Consider the following 22,741-nt stretch of genomic DNA (forward strand, 5'->3'; position numbering starts at 1 on the left):
CAGGCGAAATCGCTGAGTTTGGCATTTAAGAGCAGAAGAGAATCAGGACACTTGACTCCTCAAGTTGTAGGTGCAGTCAGAGATTACTTGAGGGAGGTTTGCAGGTACTACCTCCTGATATACTGATATTTTCAAACTAGGGTCTGTAGTCAGAACCTTACTTTTAAGTAATCAGTTGAAGTATCTGTGTAGTTTGTTGTAATGGTTATATGGTGCACTGCACTATTAAAACTTTCACTTGGAATTCAGCTGCCCTCTACTTTTTTATTTCAAGGACTTGTTTGGAACATGCACTGACTCAGATTGGAAAGCTGAAAAGAAGTGTAGAAAACCATAATATGGGCTGCTTGCAAAAGCAATTCATCTCACAAAGCTCACCAAATGCTATTTATGACTGAGGCTTAAATCAGTGCTGTGTCTGCATTATGAAATACCCTTCTAAAGAATTCAAGTGAATATTTTATTGTGTGAGACAAAAGAGTAGCCATGCCATGATCATACTTAACAATACAGTTTCTGTGTTGACACACTAAGTATTTTACCTCAGTCTTAATTAATATATCATCCTGTCTGATAGAATACCTATGCAGCCCTCAGTTTATTAAATCAAATACTCTTCATTGTTTTCACCTTGAAATCCATAACTGTCTCAATTAGCAGAAAAGGAAAGACAAGTCTGAGGAATTTTTGTGTTTCAGCTAATATATGTGCCTCAAAATCCATGCAAACATTTGGTGGCTCCATATGAGCCACCAAATCCATGCTAACATTGAATTTCTTTGCTAAATTCAGCAGTAACAGGATGGTATTTCTGCCTCTGGATGTTGTGGTTCTTTGATTTTAAATTCCTGTCCATCAAATACTCTACCTCTTGCCATCACCGCCTTTAAAAATTAAATCTAGATTGAAACAAATCAGTTAGGGAATGTTTACTGTAAGAACTTCTTAGTGTGAAATAATCTGACTGTTATTCTGAAAGGTACTCTTCAGTGTATTTTTCATATGGTCCAAGAAGCATAGTTTCAGTAGCAAGAAATAACACAACACACAGAAAAGAGCAGATGATTCAGCAAAAGACCTTCTGCAAAGTATATTTGCAAAATCTTGTTTTGCTTTAATAGAGCTTTTGAGCAAGAACAGGGCTTTTGGCCCTGATTCTGCATTATCATCACACCTGAATGAGAAAGGAGAACTTCCCTCTCTTTGGGTAATAATGAAATGAGTGGTCATCCTTTGTATTATTAACATTTTTATAGTTAATTATTATGACCTGTTTCTTAGGCTAAATATTGACAAGGCAAATTAATGTAGCTACAGGCTTTAAAATTGTTTTTTTTTTCAGCAAAAGATCCTATGAGATGGCATTTCTAAATGTTATTGCTTCTTCACAGTTCTGTGATGTTGTAGCAGGAGGTAAGAGTTCTGTGTGGTTTTGTTTCCTTCTTCAAAGATAGTTAGGCCTGCAGAATCAATGTGTGTTCTGGGCATAAAATCCAACTGTTTCTAGCAAAAGCAACAATTCTAGTGATCTAATATACAACATCCCTGTATCCAAGATGAGACACTGCAGTCTTGATGGGTGAGCTACCAGATCAATGTAAAAAGCAGCTGAAAATTAGATTCAAGTATTACACTTAATTCATACTGCTGGGATTACATGTCACCTGGCATTACCTATGAAGTTCCCTGAGGGTCTCTCCATTTTTAGATATGGAGGATGAGTAGGAATAGGTTCTCATCAGATGTGGCTTACAATATCTGCTTTTGGCCCCCAAGGATGTTGATAAATTTGAGCAAATCTGGGGAGAGCCACTATGGTAGTCAGAAGACACACACATCTTGTGAGGCAATGCTAAAGGAAAGAACTGGTACTGCTTAGCCTGGAGAAGAAACTAGTTGCAGCCTGGTAGTACTTAAGATATTGCTAAAAACATGGGATATTCTGATCAGATATAAGGGCATGGTGGAGAATTACTGTGGGGGTAATAACACACTGGATTAGATCTACCAGAAATTCTGTAATTTCTGCACTTGGAAGTTACCAGGTTGCAACTGGACAAAATCCAGAGCAACAGTCTAGTTGCTTCAGTGCTGAAACTGATTCAAGGAGGAGATTAGTCCAAATGACCTTCAAAACTGAAGACTTCCTTGAGTCTGAAAACTGATTTTCTAGTCTGGCCATCATGGAGTAACATATAAGTTCGCTCTAGTCAAATAAGCAGTTGGCAGTCAAAGTCCACACAATGGCTGATTATTTGGATAAGTTGATGCTTTATAATGCTTGATAAGTTACTCCTTTTCTGGTTTACAGCAATATTGAAAAAAAACTCAGTGGACCTGCCTGAACTCATATTTCTTGTCATAAACAAGGAAGTGAGATACATTCATGCTCTTTTAGGTGTGTTGATTTTTGCAATGCAAAAAAACCAAATATGTGCATGTGTTACTAAAGTAAGCAATTATTAATCTGATTTTGTCCAGCAAGCATAAAATGAGAAAAAAATACTTAGCTGCTTTGCCATTTATTTCTCTATGCAACATGGAGAGTGGAGTGTAATCTCTCTCCTTGAAAGACCACAATTGCATTATAGGATCCCAGAGAAAGGTTGGTTTCTTCAACATAGTGTGCCCTTTGGGATTACCCTTTGTAATCTGCAAAGAAAGAATTGTTTTATTTCTTCATTTGGAAAGTTTTTTGCATGACTAGCAACAAGACTCCTGGGTCACTAAGCAATAGTGTTCTGCCCTAATTGCCTTCTAATTATTTATGTTTCTAAGTTAGGCATTTTGTAGTCATTTTTTCCAAATTATATAAAGTTGATATTCAACTGTCCTGGAAAAAAAAATTTATAGAATGTTTATATGTAAAAATTGCACTTGAAAATACTTCTTACTGTAACAGCTTTCAGTTTTTTCTTAAACAGAATGAACCAGCATCAAAGCATATGATTTTTTTCTCTCGTCTTATGTCTTCTCTCCCAACAAGACATTTTTTTCTCTTTTTATATTAACTAAGAATATCATCAAGTTGCAGTTTGAGAAAATATTGTCTCAGGTTCCAAACTCTGCCTACATCATCAACAGAAATAGATGTGTAACTAGAATGTGATGTATAATGCATGCAATCCAGCCAGTAGAACATACTTAGGCTTTTCCAAATCTGTGAGAAGCAGTAGAAGAAAAAGACCCAAATGTCTCTGTTACTGAGTCCATGATGTTCACTATGGCAAAGCATGCTTGGTGATAATAACTCCAGGTATTATTACTATTACTACCATTAGCAATTTCTACTGAGTGATTTATGAAGCCTAGGTCCTACACCAGAGGGGTCTTTCAGGACCATAGAACAACAATGCTGCCTCCTAAAAAATAATTGCTTGCTTATTTCAAATAATAAGTTGTTTAGGGGGAGGAAGAGAGCAACATTTTTTACTCACATAAAAGTTTCCAACTTTTTTTGATTTATTCCTATTTTAATGTCACTGCCTTTATGTTATAAGACAAGTTTTTTTCTCCACATACTTTCTAGCTTTTGTTTCCTTTTAAGCAACCCTCCTGAATGACACTTCATGTACTGTTCTCCCACTCTTCACACTTTGCTATATGCTGTTCCTTATGCTTATAAATCCTTATTCTTCCTGCCAAATACCCACTCACTCCACATTCACATTCTTCCTTTAAACTGCATTTCCTTAAAGTCTGCCCAAAATAATCTGCAAGCTATCAACTCTGCCTTGAGATCTGACAGTCTTCTGATCATTGGATTTGTTAATGTAGACTGAATTCTTTAACTACTACATATTGCGGAATAAATCACATCTTAATTTTCCTCTGTATCACTTGAACTAATTTAACCAAATACATATGTATTTGCAAGTACCCCAAAGTTGAACCCAGCTGGTTTCCTATAGGCCATCTGGCTGAACCCTGCTGCTTGTTGTCATGTTCTTGTAATTCTGAAAGCCCAGTGATAGAAAAGAAGGAGGTCAGTACGACATAGGATAATTTTTTTTTTTTTTTTTTTTTTTTGCAAGTTAACAGATCTTATGGAAACAGCTATCTATGAATTGCAGAGTGTTGGTATTTTTTTCATATTGTGGGTTTTCTCTTTGTGAGGTTTTGGGGGCTTTTTTTGTTTTTTACACAAAATAAGGGAAAGAATTGTTGAACTTAAGAAAGCAAATGTATTTATAAGTGATTAGTTGAAATTTAAAATGCAAGGAGCATATCTATAAACTTGTAGAAGGCAAGATCTGTTAGGCAGTTATGGCTATTTCATTATCTACTCTGGCATGCTTTTACACTTTGTTCCTAATGTGTAGCAAGGATTTGCTATGTGGCTTTGGAAGGCAATTTCTTGTGAGGTCAAGGATCTACCATAATTAAAATTTTAGATCTCTAACTGGTACTTTGATTTGAGTATAAACCGTCAGGAAGATCAGTGAAAAACACAGGCAGTGTGTTTTGAAAGACTGAGCATATGGCTTCATATTCACTTTGACTTCTACTTTCTGAAGAGTCGTCCATGTCCTTAGCTAAGAAGTACTACATGTGTACTTGGAGGACAAGAAGAGACCAAACCAGACTGTGTAGATAGGAAAAGAGAGATGGAGAGTAAGATGGATTGTTTTCTCTTTTGCCACAGAGTCCTTGGACATTGTAGTTCTCTCTGCTCTGTAGTGAATGTCTTAAAAGTGATCTTGAAAACTGCTACCAGCTAAATTAATTTAGGTCATGCTGGATGCAAGCCACTGCATGAGAATGGGAACAGATGGGTGAAAGCCTTCAGGTCTGGCATCCTTGAGGAATTGCCACCTCCTTTCGGTTCTAAGGCCACAGCAATCCTCCTGCTGTCTGCAGCACAGGATGTGTGGACTTCCAGGTTCTTGCAGTAGCGTGACTGCGAGAGAGAAGGCTCTGCTCTAAGAACCTGGCAGATCTGTCCTTCCCTGTAACTCCCTTTGGCAGTCCTTTCCATATGAGATCTGGGTCCAGAGGGACTTTGACAGGCTTGAGAGAGGGTCAATGCCAACTTCATGAAGTTCAATAAAGCCAAGACCTGGGGCTATGACTGTGTTTTGATAAGCTAACTGAAGCAGTATCTTAGTATCTTGCAAGCTTAAGTATTTAATATGAAAACCAACTCTATTATTATTATTATTATTATTTTCTGGATCTGACTTTGTGGGTTTTGTTTTGTTGTGTCATTGTTTTTTTTTAAAAAAAATGAGATATAGCTATGTATGCCAACAAACTTTTATGTATCTTAAATACTATGTGTACTATAAATAGTGTATATTAAATCTTATAACCATGCTTTGTGTTTGCAAACTTATCCTGTGGTGCAAACATAAACCATTTTTGCTGATGCATGTTTTAAATGAAATACGTTTAGTGTTTTTTAAGTACTGCAAAGCCTCAAAATGTAATTCAGAATGCTACATTAATTCCATAGGAGTGCAAAGAGATACCTTTCTAACTTGCAATCACTTTGTAGGATAACAAAGAAAACAGTTACAAGCCCTGAATTGCGTGGTTTATCTGTGTTCATCAGCATGCAGCTCCCATTGTTGACAAATGAGAGTTGCTTGACTTGACTTCAGGCAGCATGAGGTCTAGAAATATTAATAAAATGCTTTCCTGACTGCTTATTTTTGCTTTTTTATGTATCCTTGTGATGTGACAGTGCATTTGAGGTCAACTGCCAAGCTATCAGTGGAGATGGAGTTAAGCACCTTTATCTAAGTCTTCACTAACCCAGTACTCAGCTGTGACTCAGAGAGGGTAAGTTAAATGATTATACTTAGCTTTCTCTACTATGGTAAAATGAGCTGCAGAGAGAACACACTGAAAGCCAAGGGCCTCTAAATACTTTTCCCTTTTTTGGAATAGAGCTCCCAATCACCATTTCCTGGAGATTGTACTCTAAGCCTACTCAGTGGTAAAAGAAAGTTCTCTGCATTCACTGATCTATATCTAACTACAAATCTGAGCCCAGGAATTAATTTTTTTCCTCACTGTTTTCAGCTGTAAGTTTACAATTGCAGGCCAAAATGTTTAAGAGCACTCCATCCTCTCTTCTTCCATAGCTTCTTTTCTTTACATTGTCTCAACTTAGTGTGGAAATAAGCAGGATCTGGTGAATAAGATGGGTAGTTTGTTAGAATTTTTAAACTTATTTTGTAGGTGCAAAAGGCTTGTGCAGACTAAGATTGTAGATCTTCTCCCATGTCCAGTATTGTGATGTGAGTTAATCACAACAAGTACCTGAATTTTGAAAGGTAATTTTGAAGATCTTGCTATTTTTAAAATATTTTTATCTGATAAAATACTACAGTAATCTCATTACATCCCCTCATAGGATAAAGGCAGGCCAGACAGAGTTTGATCAATGCCTAGCAAAAGAAATAACAGAATCTTGAAATTGCTTTAATGACTAGGATGTAAACATGTGCTCATGCACACTGACTTTTTTTGAAATGCAGATTTTTTTTTTTTCTCTGCCATTTTGGTAACTTAGAGACAATAATTACTTTTGGTATCTCCCCATATTGCATGTATTATTAACATATCATTTCATTCTTTGACGGAAACATGTTTATGCTTGCAGAAAGGAGATAAAACTGGCTTACAGTTTTACAAAGACTGTTCAGCTGGCAGATGAGCCAAGCTTAGATCCAGGATAATAATAATAATAGAAACTCAGAAGAAGAAATTTTCATAGTGATCATCACTACAGACATTTAGAATGTTTCCCTATTTGCAAGATAGTTCTGTAAGGAAGTCAAACCAAGGCTCTTACTTGTCAGAGACAGACTGAACTCAGTTCACTCCTAATCTGGGGGTTGCTAAGGTGCCATAAATTCATCTTTCTACCCTCCGTTCTCACTTGGCTGTACTTTCTGTGCTGCATCTCTAAGACAACATACCTCAGGATTTGTCCTTTTCTATTCTTAGACAAGCCTGATGATTTTTTTTTTTTTTTTAAGTTTTTTTTCTTTTTAAATCTGAAAAAATGAACTGAAACTTGATGTGCTTAATAGCTCTTTCTTTTTTCCAATATGACTTGCATTACTTTTTTAAATTTAGTATGTACCAGGAACTCAGCTCAGACCAGGAATAAACCACTTTGATGCCATAGCTTACACAACTCCATGTAGGACTGCAAATACACTTTGGCCATGCCTTGAAACATTCCTGCTTTTTCAGGCCCAGCATTCTGTTGAGTTGAGCCTATCAGAACCATTATAAATTCACAAGGCAAACACTAGGAGGGATTAGATAAACAGCCAGATTTATATCTTCTCTTTTTTGTTGTTGTTTGAATTTGAGTTCTTGAAAACTCAGGAATTGTGTGTGATGCCAGAATTTTATTACAGAGATGAAAAACAAGAAAATGTCACTTTTTTTAGTTGTTACTTATCTCTCATCTGCATGTATTGTTAATAGTTGGTGACTGCTGTTTGATACAAAAATACTTGACTGTTGAAACACACAGATGTTTAATGTTACTTCTATCTACCTAATCTCTGTGGGTTTCTTAAAATATATGTAATCATAAATGTCCATCACACTAAGGACTTTTAAGATATTCTGCCTTAATAAACATTTTTTAATCTTTCTATTCATAGAAGGCTTCATCTACTTTTATTTGAAGTCAGAGGTGTGTAAAATAATGATACAAACATAAGCTTCCACTTACTGCAGTAGAGCTAGAAATTCACCCGTAACAGGTTTAAAACGTCTGCAAAAGCCTGAAACATGTTACTACCCCATATACTTCTCTGAAAAAAAATATGCTCACTGCTCAAAAAGGACTTTATCATAGCCTTCCTATTTATGTCATGTGCTTCATTTTTTTCACTATCGTTATTAAAGAACTCTAATAACATAATTATTTTTTAACACACTAATACTTGTATAGAGATCCTTTTTACAACCTATTACCTCTACATCAATTCATGTGAGGTATTCCTCTTCAAGTAAAATGTAAATTAAGTTTCCAATATAATGTGAAATAAATCTAGTAAGAGCATGGTTCTTAGCTGCTTTTATAGTCCAAAGTTTTCATACACCCTGTAGGTTTTACAACAGAATATTTTTTTTTTTTTTTTTTTTTGTGAAAAGAAGATGTGGAACTTCTCATTATTGAGGATGCTTCAGTGTTCCTTGTGACTGGTTTTGTCTCTTTTTTTTTCATTTATTTTTTATTTTTATTTTGATCAACCCAAATATTTTGACAGTTTTGTCAGCCTCAATAAACAAACATTTCTTTGCCCTTCCCTGAGATGGAAGGGAAAACTGTAGAAGGTTAATCTTACAACACTGCTAAGTGTTTAGAATTCCTCATCTAAACCTCTTTGTTCCATGTATCTTGACTTCCAGAAAAGCAAAAGAATAATAACATGTTTTGGAGGTCAAACCTATACTTCTTGGGTATGTGCCTCCTTGATACACTACTGAAGTGTATAGCTCTATTCTGTACACAGCTGTGAATTAACTGTAAAGGAAATATAGTCAGTTCTTACTAGTCCAGACAGCAACTGTACCAGATTGTCTCTAACTGCATTGTCTGTTATCTGTAGGCACCACCAAGGAGTCGAATGATCTGTTTATGAGGACTGTTCCTTAGCTATCCGGTAGGTGGCATAGAAAGTCTTGTAATACATATTCTATGTATGAGGTTGCTATGAGGATTAGTATTTAACATTTTCTCATCTTCAGAGTACTGTGCAGGCTTTAATACTAATTCACAGGAGCTCCTTTTTTTGATACTAATAACAAGAATTTTTCTCATAGGCAGTGATTTTTATTTTTTTTTCCAATTGGGCATTACTGCTCTTTTGCTTCAGAAGTGTTGTGCACAGTGTTGTCCTGTGCATATGTACACCAAGTATTTGCACAATTCACCTAGGCTTTGCTCTTGTTCAGAGGAAGAGTGCCACCATCTGGGTTTCCAGTTTTACTCTTTTCTTTGAGATCTGAGATCATGTTCTGTAGTGTTAGAACTTTTTTAGTTACTAAAAGGCATATTATGGATATTCAAAATGCTGTTTCCTTCTCAGAGGATTTTTAGAGAGGGTAGCTTGATCATTGCCAAAACAGTCATAGTAATGAAAAAAATTTGTAAAATAGAGGGAAGAGATGGAAATAGCAGTAAGAATGGAAGATTATCTGTTTTGTATTTACTAATGTATTTACTAAATTACTCTTGACTTTGAAGGCTTTAGTTGATAAAACACAAGATAGCATTTTTAATTTTAAACCTAATTACTGCTTTTTACTGTAAAGTGATTTCAGTTTTAGAGCACAGAGTTTTAAATGGATTTGACTTGTTTTTTTGGCATCTAACACAGCCTGCTGATCACAGTGCTTATGCCTTCAGGCTAACTTGAAACAGATATTCTCAGCAGTGCATGGTCCTGTTAGTCCACATTGCAGTTCCACGTGCTTCACACTGTCCACCATGCCAACCTTACCTGAAGACAAGGGACAATCAAAAGAGGCACAACACAACATTTCTCCTCCAGCCAAAGTAAGCACTCTTACCAAGGTGTTTTCTGACACTTGCTGGAAACCTGAGGCTGAAACCTGTTTGTGTATATTTAGGAGTTTATAAAATAATGTCTAATCACTGCTATGTACTAGTGTGTTTTGGTTAATTGAAGAAGCTATGAATGATTTTTCAGTTGATATTCTTAGAATTCTTCAAGTATTTTATAGACCAAGGAATGAGAACTAAAGTTGCAGATTCACTTGTTCATTACTTTGATTTGGGAGGTTATGTGTGTGTCTGTTCTGAACCATTTATATCAAAGCTGGCCAAGATTGTCCTTTGTAATCTTATTGCAGAAAACCTTAACCTTTGAAAAAACAACTTAGGCTTGTATTTCACAGTAATCTTGATCTACTTGATCTGGCATTGCCTTTACAGATGTAGAAGGTGCTATGCAATTCATGTATGTGTGAAAGATAGAAATCTGGTTTCTGGTTTGTAGTCTTTCTCAGTGCTTTATTGTCACAGTAGTAGCTGAATATATACTAGAACTACTCATGGGTGCTTCCCAGGCACACTCATCATTTTGCTACTCAAATTTGTGGCATCTACATGTTTTTACATTTCCAGATAAATTTAAAAATTCTGTAAGGGATTATACTTATCCCATTCTGAATAATTTATACCAATGATAACAAGTAATTTTATGTTCTAATAAAGTGGAGGGTTTTTTTTTTTAATTAGCTTGGCTGAATTAAAGAACCTTACTGTGATTACAAAATCACAGGTTATCCAGATCGTCGTGTTATGTGCAAACTCATGTAAAGAGAGGATTTATAATCTGGCACATCCTCAGTTAAAAATGTATCATTGTCACTGGTTTTGAGGACACTGTATTCTACACTTTAGGTGAAAACATCCGCTACTTCAATATTGATGGAAAATATTGTCAGCCGTGAGCTCTACACTGATTTGTCATGCATTCCATCTAAATTGCACATTGTGCTGAGTGTTAGTTTCCTGGCTTAAGATAAACACCCTAGATGGATGCAAGTTCATTGGACTGTTAGCTGAGAACATAATTAGGTTGAGAAGATTTTTGTTATTTTTTTAACTCAACCATGTGGTGAGTACTTCAGTAGAAAAGACTTACTGGGTGAAACATACCCAAAGAGAAAAAATATGAAAAACCAGCAGATATCAATGAATCTAACACAGGGCGTGCTTGTCAAATGGGAGAAGTTAAGAACTCCAACCAACTAATTATAAAAAAAAAAATTGAAATTGGTTTAAAAATATGTAATGCTGGCCTTTTAGAGGTAGGTCTTGAGTAAACTACAATAATTCCCGAATCAGGTAACTGTGCAAAATGCTTTGGTTTTAGGTAAATTGTTCTTTTCAGACACAAAGTAACAGGGGGAGGATTTTAAATTAACACATAGCTGTTGAGACTTGTGAAGTTAGGGGTTGCAAATCACTGCCTATTATCTGTTTTGTTCTGAAGATGTCCCATTACTTTTTTCTCTTGTCTGTGTCAACTAGATGCAGTTACAATCAAACTTCATTAGCTTACTTGCTAAACTCTAAGCTCAGCACTTCACTTAAACATGTAAAATAAAGCTTATTTAAAACCCCATCTCACTCAAAAGAATCTTCTCTGAGATGTTTAACTTTTCTGAGGCCTTTCACATAACTGCTTGTTTCAGGCCAAATTTGTTCTGAAATTCAGTCCAGACCTTTAACTAATTTCTAAGAGGCCAGGTGACAGGATTTTTTTTTTCCCCTTCAGTGCTTTAAAGGATTCAGGTGGTATACAGTAAAGCTTTATCATCTGACTGCCCTGGCAGAGTAGCTCTTTTAAGCAGAGATATTTATTCCTTCTTCCCCTCATTACTGTTCAAATCCATCTAAATTTGGCTGGATTATAAAATTTCTAAAAACACATTTTTTGTATACTTAGTGAGGGCTTCGTAGATTTTAACAGCCAGAATGTCAACAAATCTTACCCACCCTGAGTGTCTCTGAGCCTCTTGGATCTTCTGTTGCAGACCAAACTGCGTGTGCCATCCTCTCAGCCCTGCTCAAGTACCTCTATGAGATGAGATAACACAGGGTCATCCTTGTAGAGCATGAGGATCAGTTCCCACCTGAGCCATAGAGGTGGAGTCAGTTTCACCCTACGTGTTTATGGGAGAAGGACTTGGGACAAAAAGGAAGCAAAGAGTTGGTAGCAGGCAGTCACTGGTACTGGGAGATGATCAGGTGTTAGGAATGGTGGCAGAGCAGATGTGTGGAACCTAACACAGAGAGCAGTTGCAGGCAGGCAAAGGGAGGGTGATGAAAAACTTCTGTTATCATCTTTGTGCATTTGTACTTCTTAATAGCTTAAGCTTCCTGTTAAAGCTTCTCTTCCACGATCTGCAGGTAGCAGCCTGAGTACGTTTCAGAGTGTAAAGATTTCTTTTGATTTTTGGGGAGGGGATTTGAGTGACTCTGAGGCTAATGTTACATCATTCAAAAGCTTTTGCTCTTTGGCAGTCATGAGATTAGTATAAACAATGTACATGTGTACTCAGCTCCTTTGTCCTAGAAGTAGGGCAGTCACCTGAAATTTTGCAATTCACTGTTAGACACAATCCATTGTGTCTACATGTTACTTAGTTAAATTTTCAAGAGTACTACTAAAACTTGGTTTAATATAATGCCAATTGTTCAATTGAATCTTGTAATAGATCATGCTTTTAAATTCTAACATTTCCAGTATTGCAAGAATATATTTCTTAAATGTCAATTTTACTATTATTTTCTTGGCATGTTTCCCATTCTGCTCTCCTGTGACTGACAATTTGAACTTGCTGAAGAATCTTATAGGACAATTATGAGTATAGAAGTGTGGGGCTGCATGGAATGTACTTCTTTTAATAAACAAAAGAAGCTGTTTACAACAGGGTCAAAACCCCTAATCAAATGTCCAAACCAGAGTATATTTTATTTCCTTTGAGAGGAAGAGACATTATGCTATGTACTTTAATGTACCATTTAAAAAATACTTTGACTTGTTTGAATTGATCAGAAAATTTATTATTTCAACAAGTATATAATTCACCACAGGGATGTTGAAAGGCCTGTTGTATCTGATAGATATTAGCAGTCATGTAACAGATTTCTAGATGTATGTAATTTCATTTCAATTTAAGCTCTTGGCTATTTCTTTATTGTAACAAAACTTACAACTACAATAACTACATTATATTATTAAAAACATTTTCCCAGTTAATGAGAGGGAAAAACAAGTAGAACACTAACAAGATAACCTTATAATAATTTTGTAGTATTTTGGATACCGTGTGTGTTGTTAATACGGCAATTATTCAGGTTTTCATTACACACTAGTGCTGTTTGGAGGTTTGTGTGCCTAGTTTAGCCCTGCTATACACAGCTGCTTTTCACTCTTGCATGCAGCTCCTAAGTCCACTAAGCACTGTTCATGTTCATGTAGAGGAGTGGTTTCCTTTGTGAAAAATCTGTTTGGATGCCATTTTATAGCTTTCTCATTAGTTCCATGCTCATTGAATTTAGCTTGCAGGCATTACAACTTGGTATAGAAAACAGAAAACTCCAGGTCTACATCATCTCTTTTTAGCGATTTATGTATAGGCCTCTAATTCACATTTGTTTTACCAAGTATGAGCTAATTATCACGTAGATCTTATAGGTAAATTGGGCATTACACATTACCTTCCACATAAAGTGTCAGTATTCAGTATTTTGAATTTCTGTTTAACTACATTTTTATATTTGTCACAAACCATTCAGGACACTACTGTTGAAGGGACAACATGCAGTACACCTTCTATTGTTCTTCCAGAGAATGCTGTTGCGTCAGATGTAGAAATTGATAAAAATCTGGTTAACAGGTACTATATAACACATTACCAATCTATGCATAAATTGTACAGTAATTCCAGGAGCTGTTTCTAAAATACTGTATATATATATTGTATATTTTTGTAAAATGTATATTGTATTAAAATATTATTACTGTGCTTTTATTTGTAACTTGATCATACTGTCTTTGTGTTTTGCTGATGATTTTTTTGGATACATAGAAGGAGAGGGGACAGGGCACAGGAATACTAAAAGAGTAAAGTTTCATATAATACTAAGCCTGCCATCCAGACTCAATATACTTTCAATTTTCATGAACATTCTTATCTTTCAGAATAGCATTATTTGAAACTAAAACAAACCCCCCTAAAACTTAAGAGTTTGCATAATTTGGACTAAAAGCTGTACCTTTTGCAGTACATCTTTTTGATAGCAAATAAAAAAAAAAATTGAGGAAAAATTTGCTTGGTCAAATCCTTTTGTAGCCAAAAGTGGGGTGTCTGTTAACAGTCCTACACCTGCTAGAAGGATGATTAACAGTTGGATCCCTCTTGCTCTGCTTATGGCAATGTGCAGTACTGTTCTTCTGTACAATATGAAATTTTACTTAGACCCACTCAATCATCATTTGAGACACAAAAAAGTACAAATGTTTTACATATCTTAAGGTGATGCTGGTGAAGGTATTGTTACTATATATTTTTTCTTTCTTTACAAAAATTGTTGGTAGTTTAGCATTGCTGGTTAACTTTGTTTCATAAGGTACCACCCTAATATATTGTAATACCATGTTATCATTTGCCAGCATCTCTCTGCTCAATCTAACAAATTTAGGCTTCTTTTCCACCTCTCTTCTTTCACTTCCTCCATTGTATCTGTTTAGTCCTCCTTAATGTTTTGCTGAAGCTGCAATGACATTTCTGTAGAACCTGGAAATTGTGATAGGATTACATTCCTGATATTGTGAATTAAAATAGGGATCAGTTGGAAATTCTATTAGATAATGTTTCTAAGCTAGGCAGTTAGACAACTTAAATATCTACCTTGAATACTATAGTACACCATTTTTTTTTCTCTTTAATCAAAGACAAATGCTTTCTTTTTCATGCTTTCTTTTTCATGTTTTATTTTTATAGAGAAGTAGAACTTTTATTTGGAGGCATAATCCCATAATTTTTATTTGTTCGTTTTTCTCTCTAGGCCTCGTAGTCCTCATAGGAGACATTCTAACCGTGCCACTAGGAATCCAACAAGTTCATTGACATCTGTTGGTAAGAAATGATTATTCATTTAAGCTTGGATGTTTTCTTAGAAAATATGACATGGAATAGAGACCTAAATATAGAGTCTGATTGTATTGACTAGAGTTTTTTTCCTGTGTATACAGTCTAGTGCCAGGTAGGGGTTGGTCTCTTCTCCCAAATAGCTATCAGTAAGACAGGAGAGCATGGTCTTAAGCTCTGCCAGGGGAGGTCTAGGTTAGATATTAGGAAAAAATTCTTTACAGAGAGGGTGATCAGACATTGAAATGGGCTGCCCAGGGAGGTGATGGATTCTCCATCCCTGGACGTTTTTAAAGAGACTGATTTGGCACTCATTGCCATGGTCTGGTAACCACAGTGGTAGTGGATTAAGGGTTGGACTTCATCATCTCAGAGGTGCTTTCCAACCTGGCTGTGATTCTGTGAAACTGAACTAAATTTATGAAAATAAGAAACAAAACAACCCACCCCTCAAAAAAAACCCACGAAAACCCAACTACAAACAAGCCACACCCACAAACGGAAAACCTTTGAGTTTTTGCTGCTTATGTCTTTAGCTTCTCTGAAGACTGATTGTTCTGCAATGGCACTTGTCAAATTTAAAAATTTTCTTTTCCTATTACCTCATGACTTCCCTCCCCCTGGCCTGAACTGTTCTTTAGTAAGTTATGTTATTGCAAAACAGTGTTATATATTCCATTTTCCCTAGTAGAGTAATCAAGCTAGGGAAAGAGACAGTCACAACTGATATTTCTTAGAATACATTTTATTCACCAAGCTGTCGTTAATGTGATGAAGCTGTTATTAACACCAGATAACTCTTTGTACAACACAGTCTTTTATTCACTCATATAGTTAGTTCACTCACGCTTTTTTTCATAGTCACTTGAGGATAAATGTCTGATCTGCAGTCTGTTGTTTATGCTACTGTGTGCCTGTGGCCTTGTAAAGACTGATCAGACTCCTGGTGATCTGTTTATCAGTTTTTGCAGATCCAACAAGCTTATTAGTCTCTAGAGTTTATTAACCCATGAAAAACTTGGACACATTACCTTGTCAGCATATACGTTTCTTTTCTTTGGCCTGTTTTCAGGCAATTGTTTTTCCATACAAGCCCAGACGTTTATAGCAGCCATTCATACCAGCTCAGTCAGAAAAAGCCTGACAACAGGCTACAACTGTTGCTTAAACACAACCTAGATGATTTTTTTAAATTAATGCTCAAAATTTACCAATTTGGAAGCCAGGGATTAATGGGTTATTTCCACAGCTAATTAAGAACTATTTAGAAAACAATGCATTAATCTAAAGGTCTGCTTTTGGAAATAGCTTCATAATTCTCAGACCTTATCTATTCGACTTCTGCCTGCAGTTTGGCAGATACAGCTTTACTGTTGCTTCTGCATTTGTAGGAAAAGCTCCTATGTCTGCACAGAATAAAATCTTTATACTTCCAGAATCTGCACTTTATAACTAATCTATTGGAATCACCTGTATGTTAAAACTAGCGTGCATAAGTCTTTGCCAGGTGAGTTTGTGGGACATTAGCCTTGAAAAACTGAACACAGAAAATCCATTTAAGTCTACAGTGGAAATGCTGTGACTGCTAAGTGAGATGGATCTAATGCCACTTTTACTGATAAATTAGAGAAGCTGTACTGAAGACACAGCCAGAAAAAGCAGTTTCATATATCAGTGCATCTTTGATCATAGTGACTTAATCTTAGTTGCTTGTGTTTTTCAGGACTTACTCTAAACTTGAGAATATACCAACATGAGAAATGATTAGACATGAGTGTCTGTGAAATGCAAGCTCAAAGCTAAATTTATAGATATGTTTTACATTTTACTCTGAAATGACACAACATATCTGGAAATACGAGATACAGCTCTAATTCTGACATTTTCTACCCAGACAACACTGGTCATGTTATTGATCTGGTACATGATCAACTACCAGATGTCAAAATATCAGAGGAAGACAAAAAGAAGAACCTAGAATTACTAGAAGAAGCAAAGAAAGTGAGTGAGAAGTTTCTAATGCGCAGAGGGAGAAAGTCAAGAAGCAGCCTTGCAGAGTCACCCACAGGTAGGTGCAGATTCTGAAAGCAAGATTTTATATGCTACTTCAAAGATCTGCAAAGGCACAATCAAGCATCTACTGTAATGAATCCATTGTTACTGTATGCAAACAATTTCTTAATTTGAAGATGAGAATCCCTCTTTCCCTCCTCAGAATTCCATGTAGAATACAAATTTCCAATTTCTGTGTTCATATGTAAGAGTGAAAGATGGTTTTAGGTTTTTAAGTGCCTGAATAAAACACGGGAAACGCTGTGACATGAAAGCATTAAGTATTTCTTGTGGAATCTAAAAAAATGGTCACAGGTTTCTGTTTGTGATGATTTTCTTCCTGAAGTTCCTATTGGACAAAAAAAAAATAGTAATGGCAAGATTCATACCCCTGAAAAAGCATTCCCCCCAGACATAATTACACAGATTTTAATTCTGAGCATAGTCACAAACTAAACTAAATGGACCAGATTCTCCTTTAAAAGCAGCAGAATAAAATAAAATATCAGTTGAAATTGTTTATTGCCCTCAATATGAAGTCTTTGAAAACTAGGACAAAAAGCAATTTTATTATGAGTTGGGACTTTCATTAGCTTTGAAATGCTCATTCAAAACAAAGTTCTATCTTAAAATTGGCTTGACAATTTAGGAAGGAAAAAAACCAACTACACTTGTTAAAATTAAAATTATTTTCTTTTTCTTCTAAGCTCCTTGTGAATCCTTTTCTAACGTCTATTTCTCTGCAGTATTAGAAAACTGAGAAGAATAAAGATTCTGTGTATCAACAGAACTGTATTAGTTCATAGCAGGAATATGATATAAAACCTTCCTTAAGTTCCTAATTGCCAAGTAGAACTTGGCAATTAAACTGACTTGTCTGGTTCAGGACAAGCACATGATTGATGACAATGAGAGACAAGTTTAAATCTTACCTGAGTTTTAACAAGTCAGAAACTACAAGCCTAAAAAGTAAAATTACCTTTTATTTGTTTTTGCATTTGTTTTGATGAAGCAGTTTCCCCTACACTTAGTCCTAAAGTTTCACCAGCAGCATCTCGGAGCAACTCTCTCACTCTTCCAGTTCTATCAGGTAGACAGATAATCTATGTAGTTTCTTGAATTTATGAAAGTTGTAAACTTTAATTTATAAAAGCTATTTTGTAATATCTCTTGAACAGAAGTCACAATTTGTAGATTCAAGCATCTATTTAATGCCCATAATATATATTTTTAAATATTTTAAATTATATTTTTATTCCTATGTTACATGTTCTATATTTTTATTATTTCTATACAATAATGGAGTTTTGGGAAGCTTTCATGATCTTTCACTTACTAGAGATAATTTTTTTTCCCTTTTAAATAAGACTGTATATGTATGTATTTGCTAATGCTGCAGTGGTATAAATTTTGAGCAAAACATCAGTCTATGCCCTAATTATGTGTGTGTCTGTCTAGGGTTTGATGTATGCACAACCACTAGTGTCGAGTCAGTATCTCCAGAGCAGGTAAGAAAGATCTGAATAGTGTGCACAGTAACCTGGTTATTACAGTACTGTATTACTTTATATACCAAGATTGGTTTATTGGTGTGATTTTTTTGCATAAAAAAGACAAAAATCCATGAGCTAATGAATGCTGAAAGAGTATAGAGATCTGTTAAGTGTAGAAAATGGAAAATGATCCAATCTAATTCTCATTTGTGGAAAAATGTACTTCATAAGTGGAAAACCACTGTAAAAATTAGCGTGGTCAAAGTTTAGCCGTAATATCTATGCCTAACATGTGCAGCGTAGATACAAAAGATAACCTGGTAAGGCAATTTTTTTCTTCCATTTTTTGTTAGAATAACAGAACTGTGAAAGAGGATGACAGGCAAACTGCAGAGGTAAGTGTTTCACATCCAGTGTTGAACAAAACCTGCCTGTCTTAGCATGCACATCGCTGTTATTTATGAAACTATAAAGGATAAAAAAATGTTCAGTGAGTGAAAAGGTAAACAATACCGCTCTGAGAAATTGTGAAGTATCTGCAAATCCTCTATAAGGATTGCTATTATGGAATCTGGAATGGGAAGAGGTTGCTTCAAAAGTTCAGAGAAGAGATTCCCAATTCAGTGTTTTTTCAAGCTGTTTTTAAAAATTATTATGGTCTTCAACAGTACATATTTAAAATCAAATGTCACTGAAAAGGAAATGGCTTTTTACAGTGAAAATCCATCTTCAGGCAGGGGAAAAAATAAATCTGCACTTGTTTTTCTTTGTTTTATGTGTCATTCTACTTTTAGAATGCTGCAAAAGGATTAATTGATCGAAGGCAGAATGATCAAAGAAAGATTTCTCAGGGAAGGTTGGTTCCTCGTTCTGCTGGTTTTGAAAACTCCAAACAGAAGCTTTCAGAACAAAAAGAAAACTTTGATCCACGTAAACATATGGATACAAAATCTTCCCCTTCAGGTAGTGATAGTGGCAAAATGTCTCTTAACACTTGCATTAATGTTTGTGAAAATGAACTTGGAAAATCATTCCTCAAGAAAGCAAAAGAAAATGATGTTCCTTTGAGAACCCATCCACCAGGACCAGGAATAGGAAATATAGACTCAAAGCTAAAAATTCCTGTTGCAGAAATAAGGGACCATAAAGTTTCATGTAAAACAGAATTTAAACTCTGTGGACTGCGTCCTCCTCTACTACGGGCTGTATCATGGGATAGCTTGGAGCCTGGACATAAAGACAAAACACCTTTAAAATTACCATCTGAAGAAGAGAAAAGCTTTGTGGCTGGTAATAAATCCAGTAATCAGTTAAAAGCATTCAAAGACCTTCAAATCCAAGTTCAGCCAGTGCGAATGCAGAAATTGACAAAGCTCAGAGAGGTAAGTTCTAGTCATCAGTTGTATCCTGTTTTAAAGTTATTTTCATATCTCACTAAGCTTGCAACTTCCTTGGCATTCTTCTTTACATTACATGAAAGATACAGTTACAGCAAAATCAATACAGAATTGTATTGTGTTTTTCCTTTTCAACTTTTTAGTAAATTGCAACCTGTAACTAAATTCAATTGCATTACGCTTAATTCTCTTCTAATATACATCAACTGCATTGTGGTCTCCTTCAGTATGTACACACTATGCGTGTGCTCTTGCACAAGCAAGTTTTGGCCCCTAGAAAAAAACCTGCAATACTCATGTCAAGAAAATACTGATTCCTTTGATTGTGACAGAAAGAGGAGTCTAATCCACAATGTATCTCATTTTTGCATCATTTACATGAGCTATAAACAGGAAGCAGTTGATTAACATGTATGAATTTTGAAGTATATAATATTTAAGAGTGTGTGTGTGTGAATGTACACTTATTCATACAATGTAGCAGCTGTCTATATTGTAATATAAATATCTCCATCAGTCATATTAACTAAAGTGAATGTTATATTTAATGCTCACATGCCTGGGATATTTAAATTGAGATTTCTAGTTGAGTTACTTAGAAATGTTACTGTTTTTCTTAACAGGAGCATATTTTGATGAGAAATCAAAATTTAGTTGGACTTAAACTTCCAGAACTTAGTGAAGCAGCTGAACAGGAAAAAGGTGCAGTATCATAAAAGCTGGAAGAAGTGTTTTTATTATACACTGATTTGTATAGTTGACTAATACAGAGGGGGGGGGATGTGGGAAAAGCATCTTTCCTCAATTGCATAATAGTTGTAATCAAGCAGTCATAGAGAAGGTTAGTAAAGGATGAATGGGAAAGACCAATTATAGATGTACCTGAATCCTTTATGACTTGTAACAAGATACTGCAGGTATTATTACAACCAAAACAAAAGATGCTTACCTGGAACAGAGTCTAGTTTGTATTTAGTAGATGGACGACTGTCTCAAGTTTCAGTGACTTCCTGAAAAAAAAGAAAGTTTCAGTAGTGATGGATTGAGTGGAGGTAACCTCTGCAAGATACTGTAGCCATAAGAGTGAATTTTGTCCTTGAAAGTATAAATAAGAGATCGAATGCTTTTTTCCTGTTGTTGTGCATGCTTTAATTTTATTTTATTATATATGTGGCAAATATTGAAATGACATTTTCACTTTTGCTCTGGAACTCTTGTCCACGTGGATAAGTAGGAATAAGGCCAGAGAAGAGACTTAAATTTGATTGAAGGATTGGAAAAACATGCCTTAAAATAAGTTGAGATTTTTTAGCTTGATTTGTATGGTTTTTAGTAAGGAAAAGATTTAAAACTCTATATTACTGATGGAATCGAAATCTGGCAGTAAGTTCTTTTCCAATCTAGCACAAGCAAATGAGATTTGATGCCTATAAGCTGCATCTAAAAAGATTCAGAATAGAAACAAAGAGCGAACATGTAATCCTGAGAACAATTCAGCAGCTGGAAGAAATAAATAGCATTAGTGCTAAGTAATAAATTGAAAATATTTAGCTGTGTATTTGTTTGGAAATAGTTATGTCATAATGTGTTCAGGGTTTAAGGCCACGTTAACTGAAATGGAGGTGGTTGATCATAACTGATTGTCCAAGATTCCTTACAAAGACAATTTCTATTTTTCCTAATACTATTTATTTTGCTAACTCAAAGATTTGCTTTGGGACAGTTCATTAAGGCCTTAAAGTTTCTCTTATGTAGGGAGATAGCTGAGATACTACATTTCATGTTATCTCTGGAAACAGATTCATCCTCAGTCAGAATGAAACAAGATTATAAGACACATCTTGTCCTCTTTCTATATTTAGTGATTATATCTTTGAATTCTTGGATGTGGTAATATTACTCCTGTCACTCTGTTGATATATCATTTCCTAGAAATCATTTATCAGGCTCTGTTTGAAAGTGTAAAGTAGTAGCCATTTTACCAGCCTGTTACACAGTTTTGGCAGATTTGAACTTTTGAGGCAAACAGTATGAAAAGGTAAGCATTATTTTATCCAGCATTTCAACCAAGATCTCATGAGCATCATGAGCTTTTTTAAGTCTGCTGACTTATCTAAATGATAGCCAGAACATTAAGGGTCAACTCCTGGTCTACAGTGGGCAAAACAAGTGAGGGGTCAAATATTTAGTTCATTTGTTAGGGAGTCTTACTTCCTTACATTGTCATAAAAGCCACCTTTCCGAACAATAGGAAATAGCCCACTACTTCATTCCTACTGTTCTGAATCAAGTATAGTGTCTCCATGATGTTTTGCTATCAATGCCAAGTTATTGTGGTCATCTGAGTAAACACTACCAAGCATCTACAGAAGTTTAGATAAGTGGGATATATTAGATCTGGAGACATAGTGATGTCAGGCTGGCATTTTATGGGTAAACAAAAGACGACTCTTAAGTAAATACTGGAACTTTAAAATATAAAGGAAGTGCACACATAATTGAAATGTTGCGAGAAAGAATCTTCCATTCTTTTATGTCTTTCCTACTAATGCTCATTTACAAAATCTGAGCTTTTTCACACTACTTGTTTTACAAGAATGTGTCTCTTAGTGCAAATGAACAGGAGAGCTGTACAAAGGTACCTTCCCAAGTCTGTGATTCAGACTGGGGAACCTGACTTTTCTGTGGGAGAGTCCTTCATTAAATTTGGCAAGATAGAAGCATCTAAGACCTCTTTTATGTATGAAATTAAATAAGATGAAAATTAAAACATTTAAATAACATGAAAAAAAAAAAGTTTAATCCATATCTTAGTCCTGGTGAAAGTTACAGAAGTAGATAATGAAGTTGTAATCTTCATGCCCTGTTTCCCTGATCATGTTGTGCAAACAAGTACATGCTGTAGATTCATTGCATAAATGGTGCACAGAAATCTGTAGTAGGCTGTGCTATACTAGATGTTATCTTGGCAGGTGGCTTTTAAGACCTTAGGAAATGACAATACTCTATCAGAAATTCTGAGCTAAAATAATCCAGGAATGATGTAACTTTACCAGTAAAGCACTAGGGTAAAATGTTAAGTTAGATGAATTTGAGTTCAGTTTGAATTCTAGGAAAATATGAATACATAAT

General features: G+C 35.3%; 1 protein-coding gene across 19 annotated transcripts in view; it reads left to right on the plus strand.

Moving 5' to 3' along the window:
* IRAG1 (inositol 1,4,5-triphosphate receptor associated 1) overlaps positions 1–22,741 on the plus strand; it is a 48,652-nt gene that overhangs the window by 12,579 nt on the left and 13,332 nt on the right. For 8 of the 19 annotated variants that reach the window (XM_071762601.1, XM_071762613.1, XM_071762602.1 and 5 more), the window contains 11 exons: positions 5,687–5,784; positions 6,187–6,281; positions 8,586–8,639; positions 9,386–9,535; positions 13,313–13,413; positions 14,585–14,655; positions 16,562–16,735; positions 18,178–18,227; positions 18,566–18,607; positions 19,007–19,594; positions 20,233–20,311. In XM_071762601.1, coding sequence (XP_071618702.1) covers positions 9,467–9,535; positions 13,313–13,413; positions 14,585–14,655; positions 16,562–16,735; positions 18,178–18,227; positions 18,566–18,607; positions 19,007–19,594; positions 20,233–20,311 — 1,174 coding nt within the window. In that variant the 5' untranslated portion in view covers positions 5,687–5,784; positions 6,187–6,281; positions 8,586–8,639; positions 9,386–9,466. Of the gene's footprint in view, positions 1–5,686; positions 5,785–6,186; positions 6,282–8,585; positions 8,640–9,356; positions 9,536–13,312; positions 13,414–14,584; positions 14,656–16,561; positions 16,736–18,177; positions 18,228–18,565; positions 18,608–19,006; positions 19,595–20,232; positions 20,312–22,741 lie in introns of all 19 variants that reach the window. The other 11 variants (XM_071762605.1, XM_071762603.1, XM_071762611.1 and 8 more) reach the window with 9 other exon arrangements.

The sequence above is a fragment of the Heliangelus exortis genome, chromosome 18 (assembly GCF_036169615.1).
Source record: "Heliangelus exortis chromosome 18, bHelExo1.hap1, whole genome shotgun sequence".
NCBI classification, from domain to species: Eukaryota; Metazoa; Chordata; class Aves; order Apodiformes; family Trochilidae; genus Heliangelus; species Heliangelus exortis.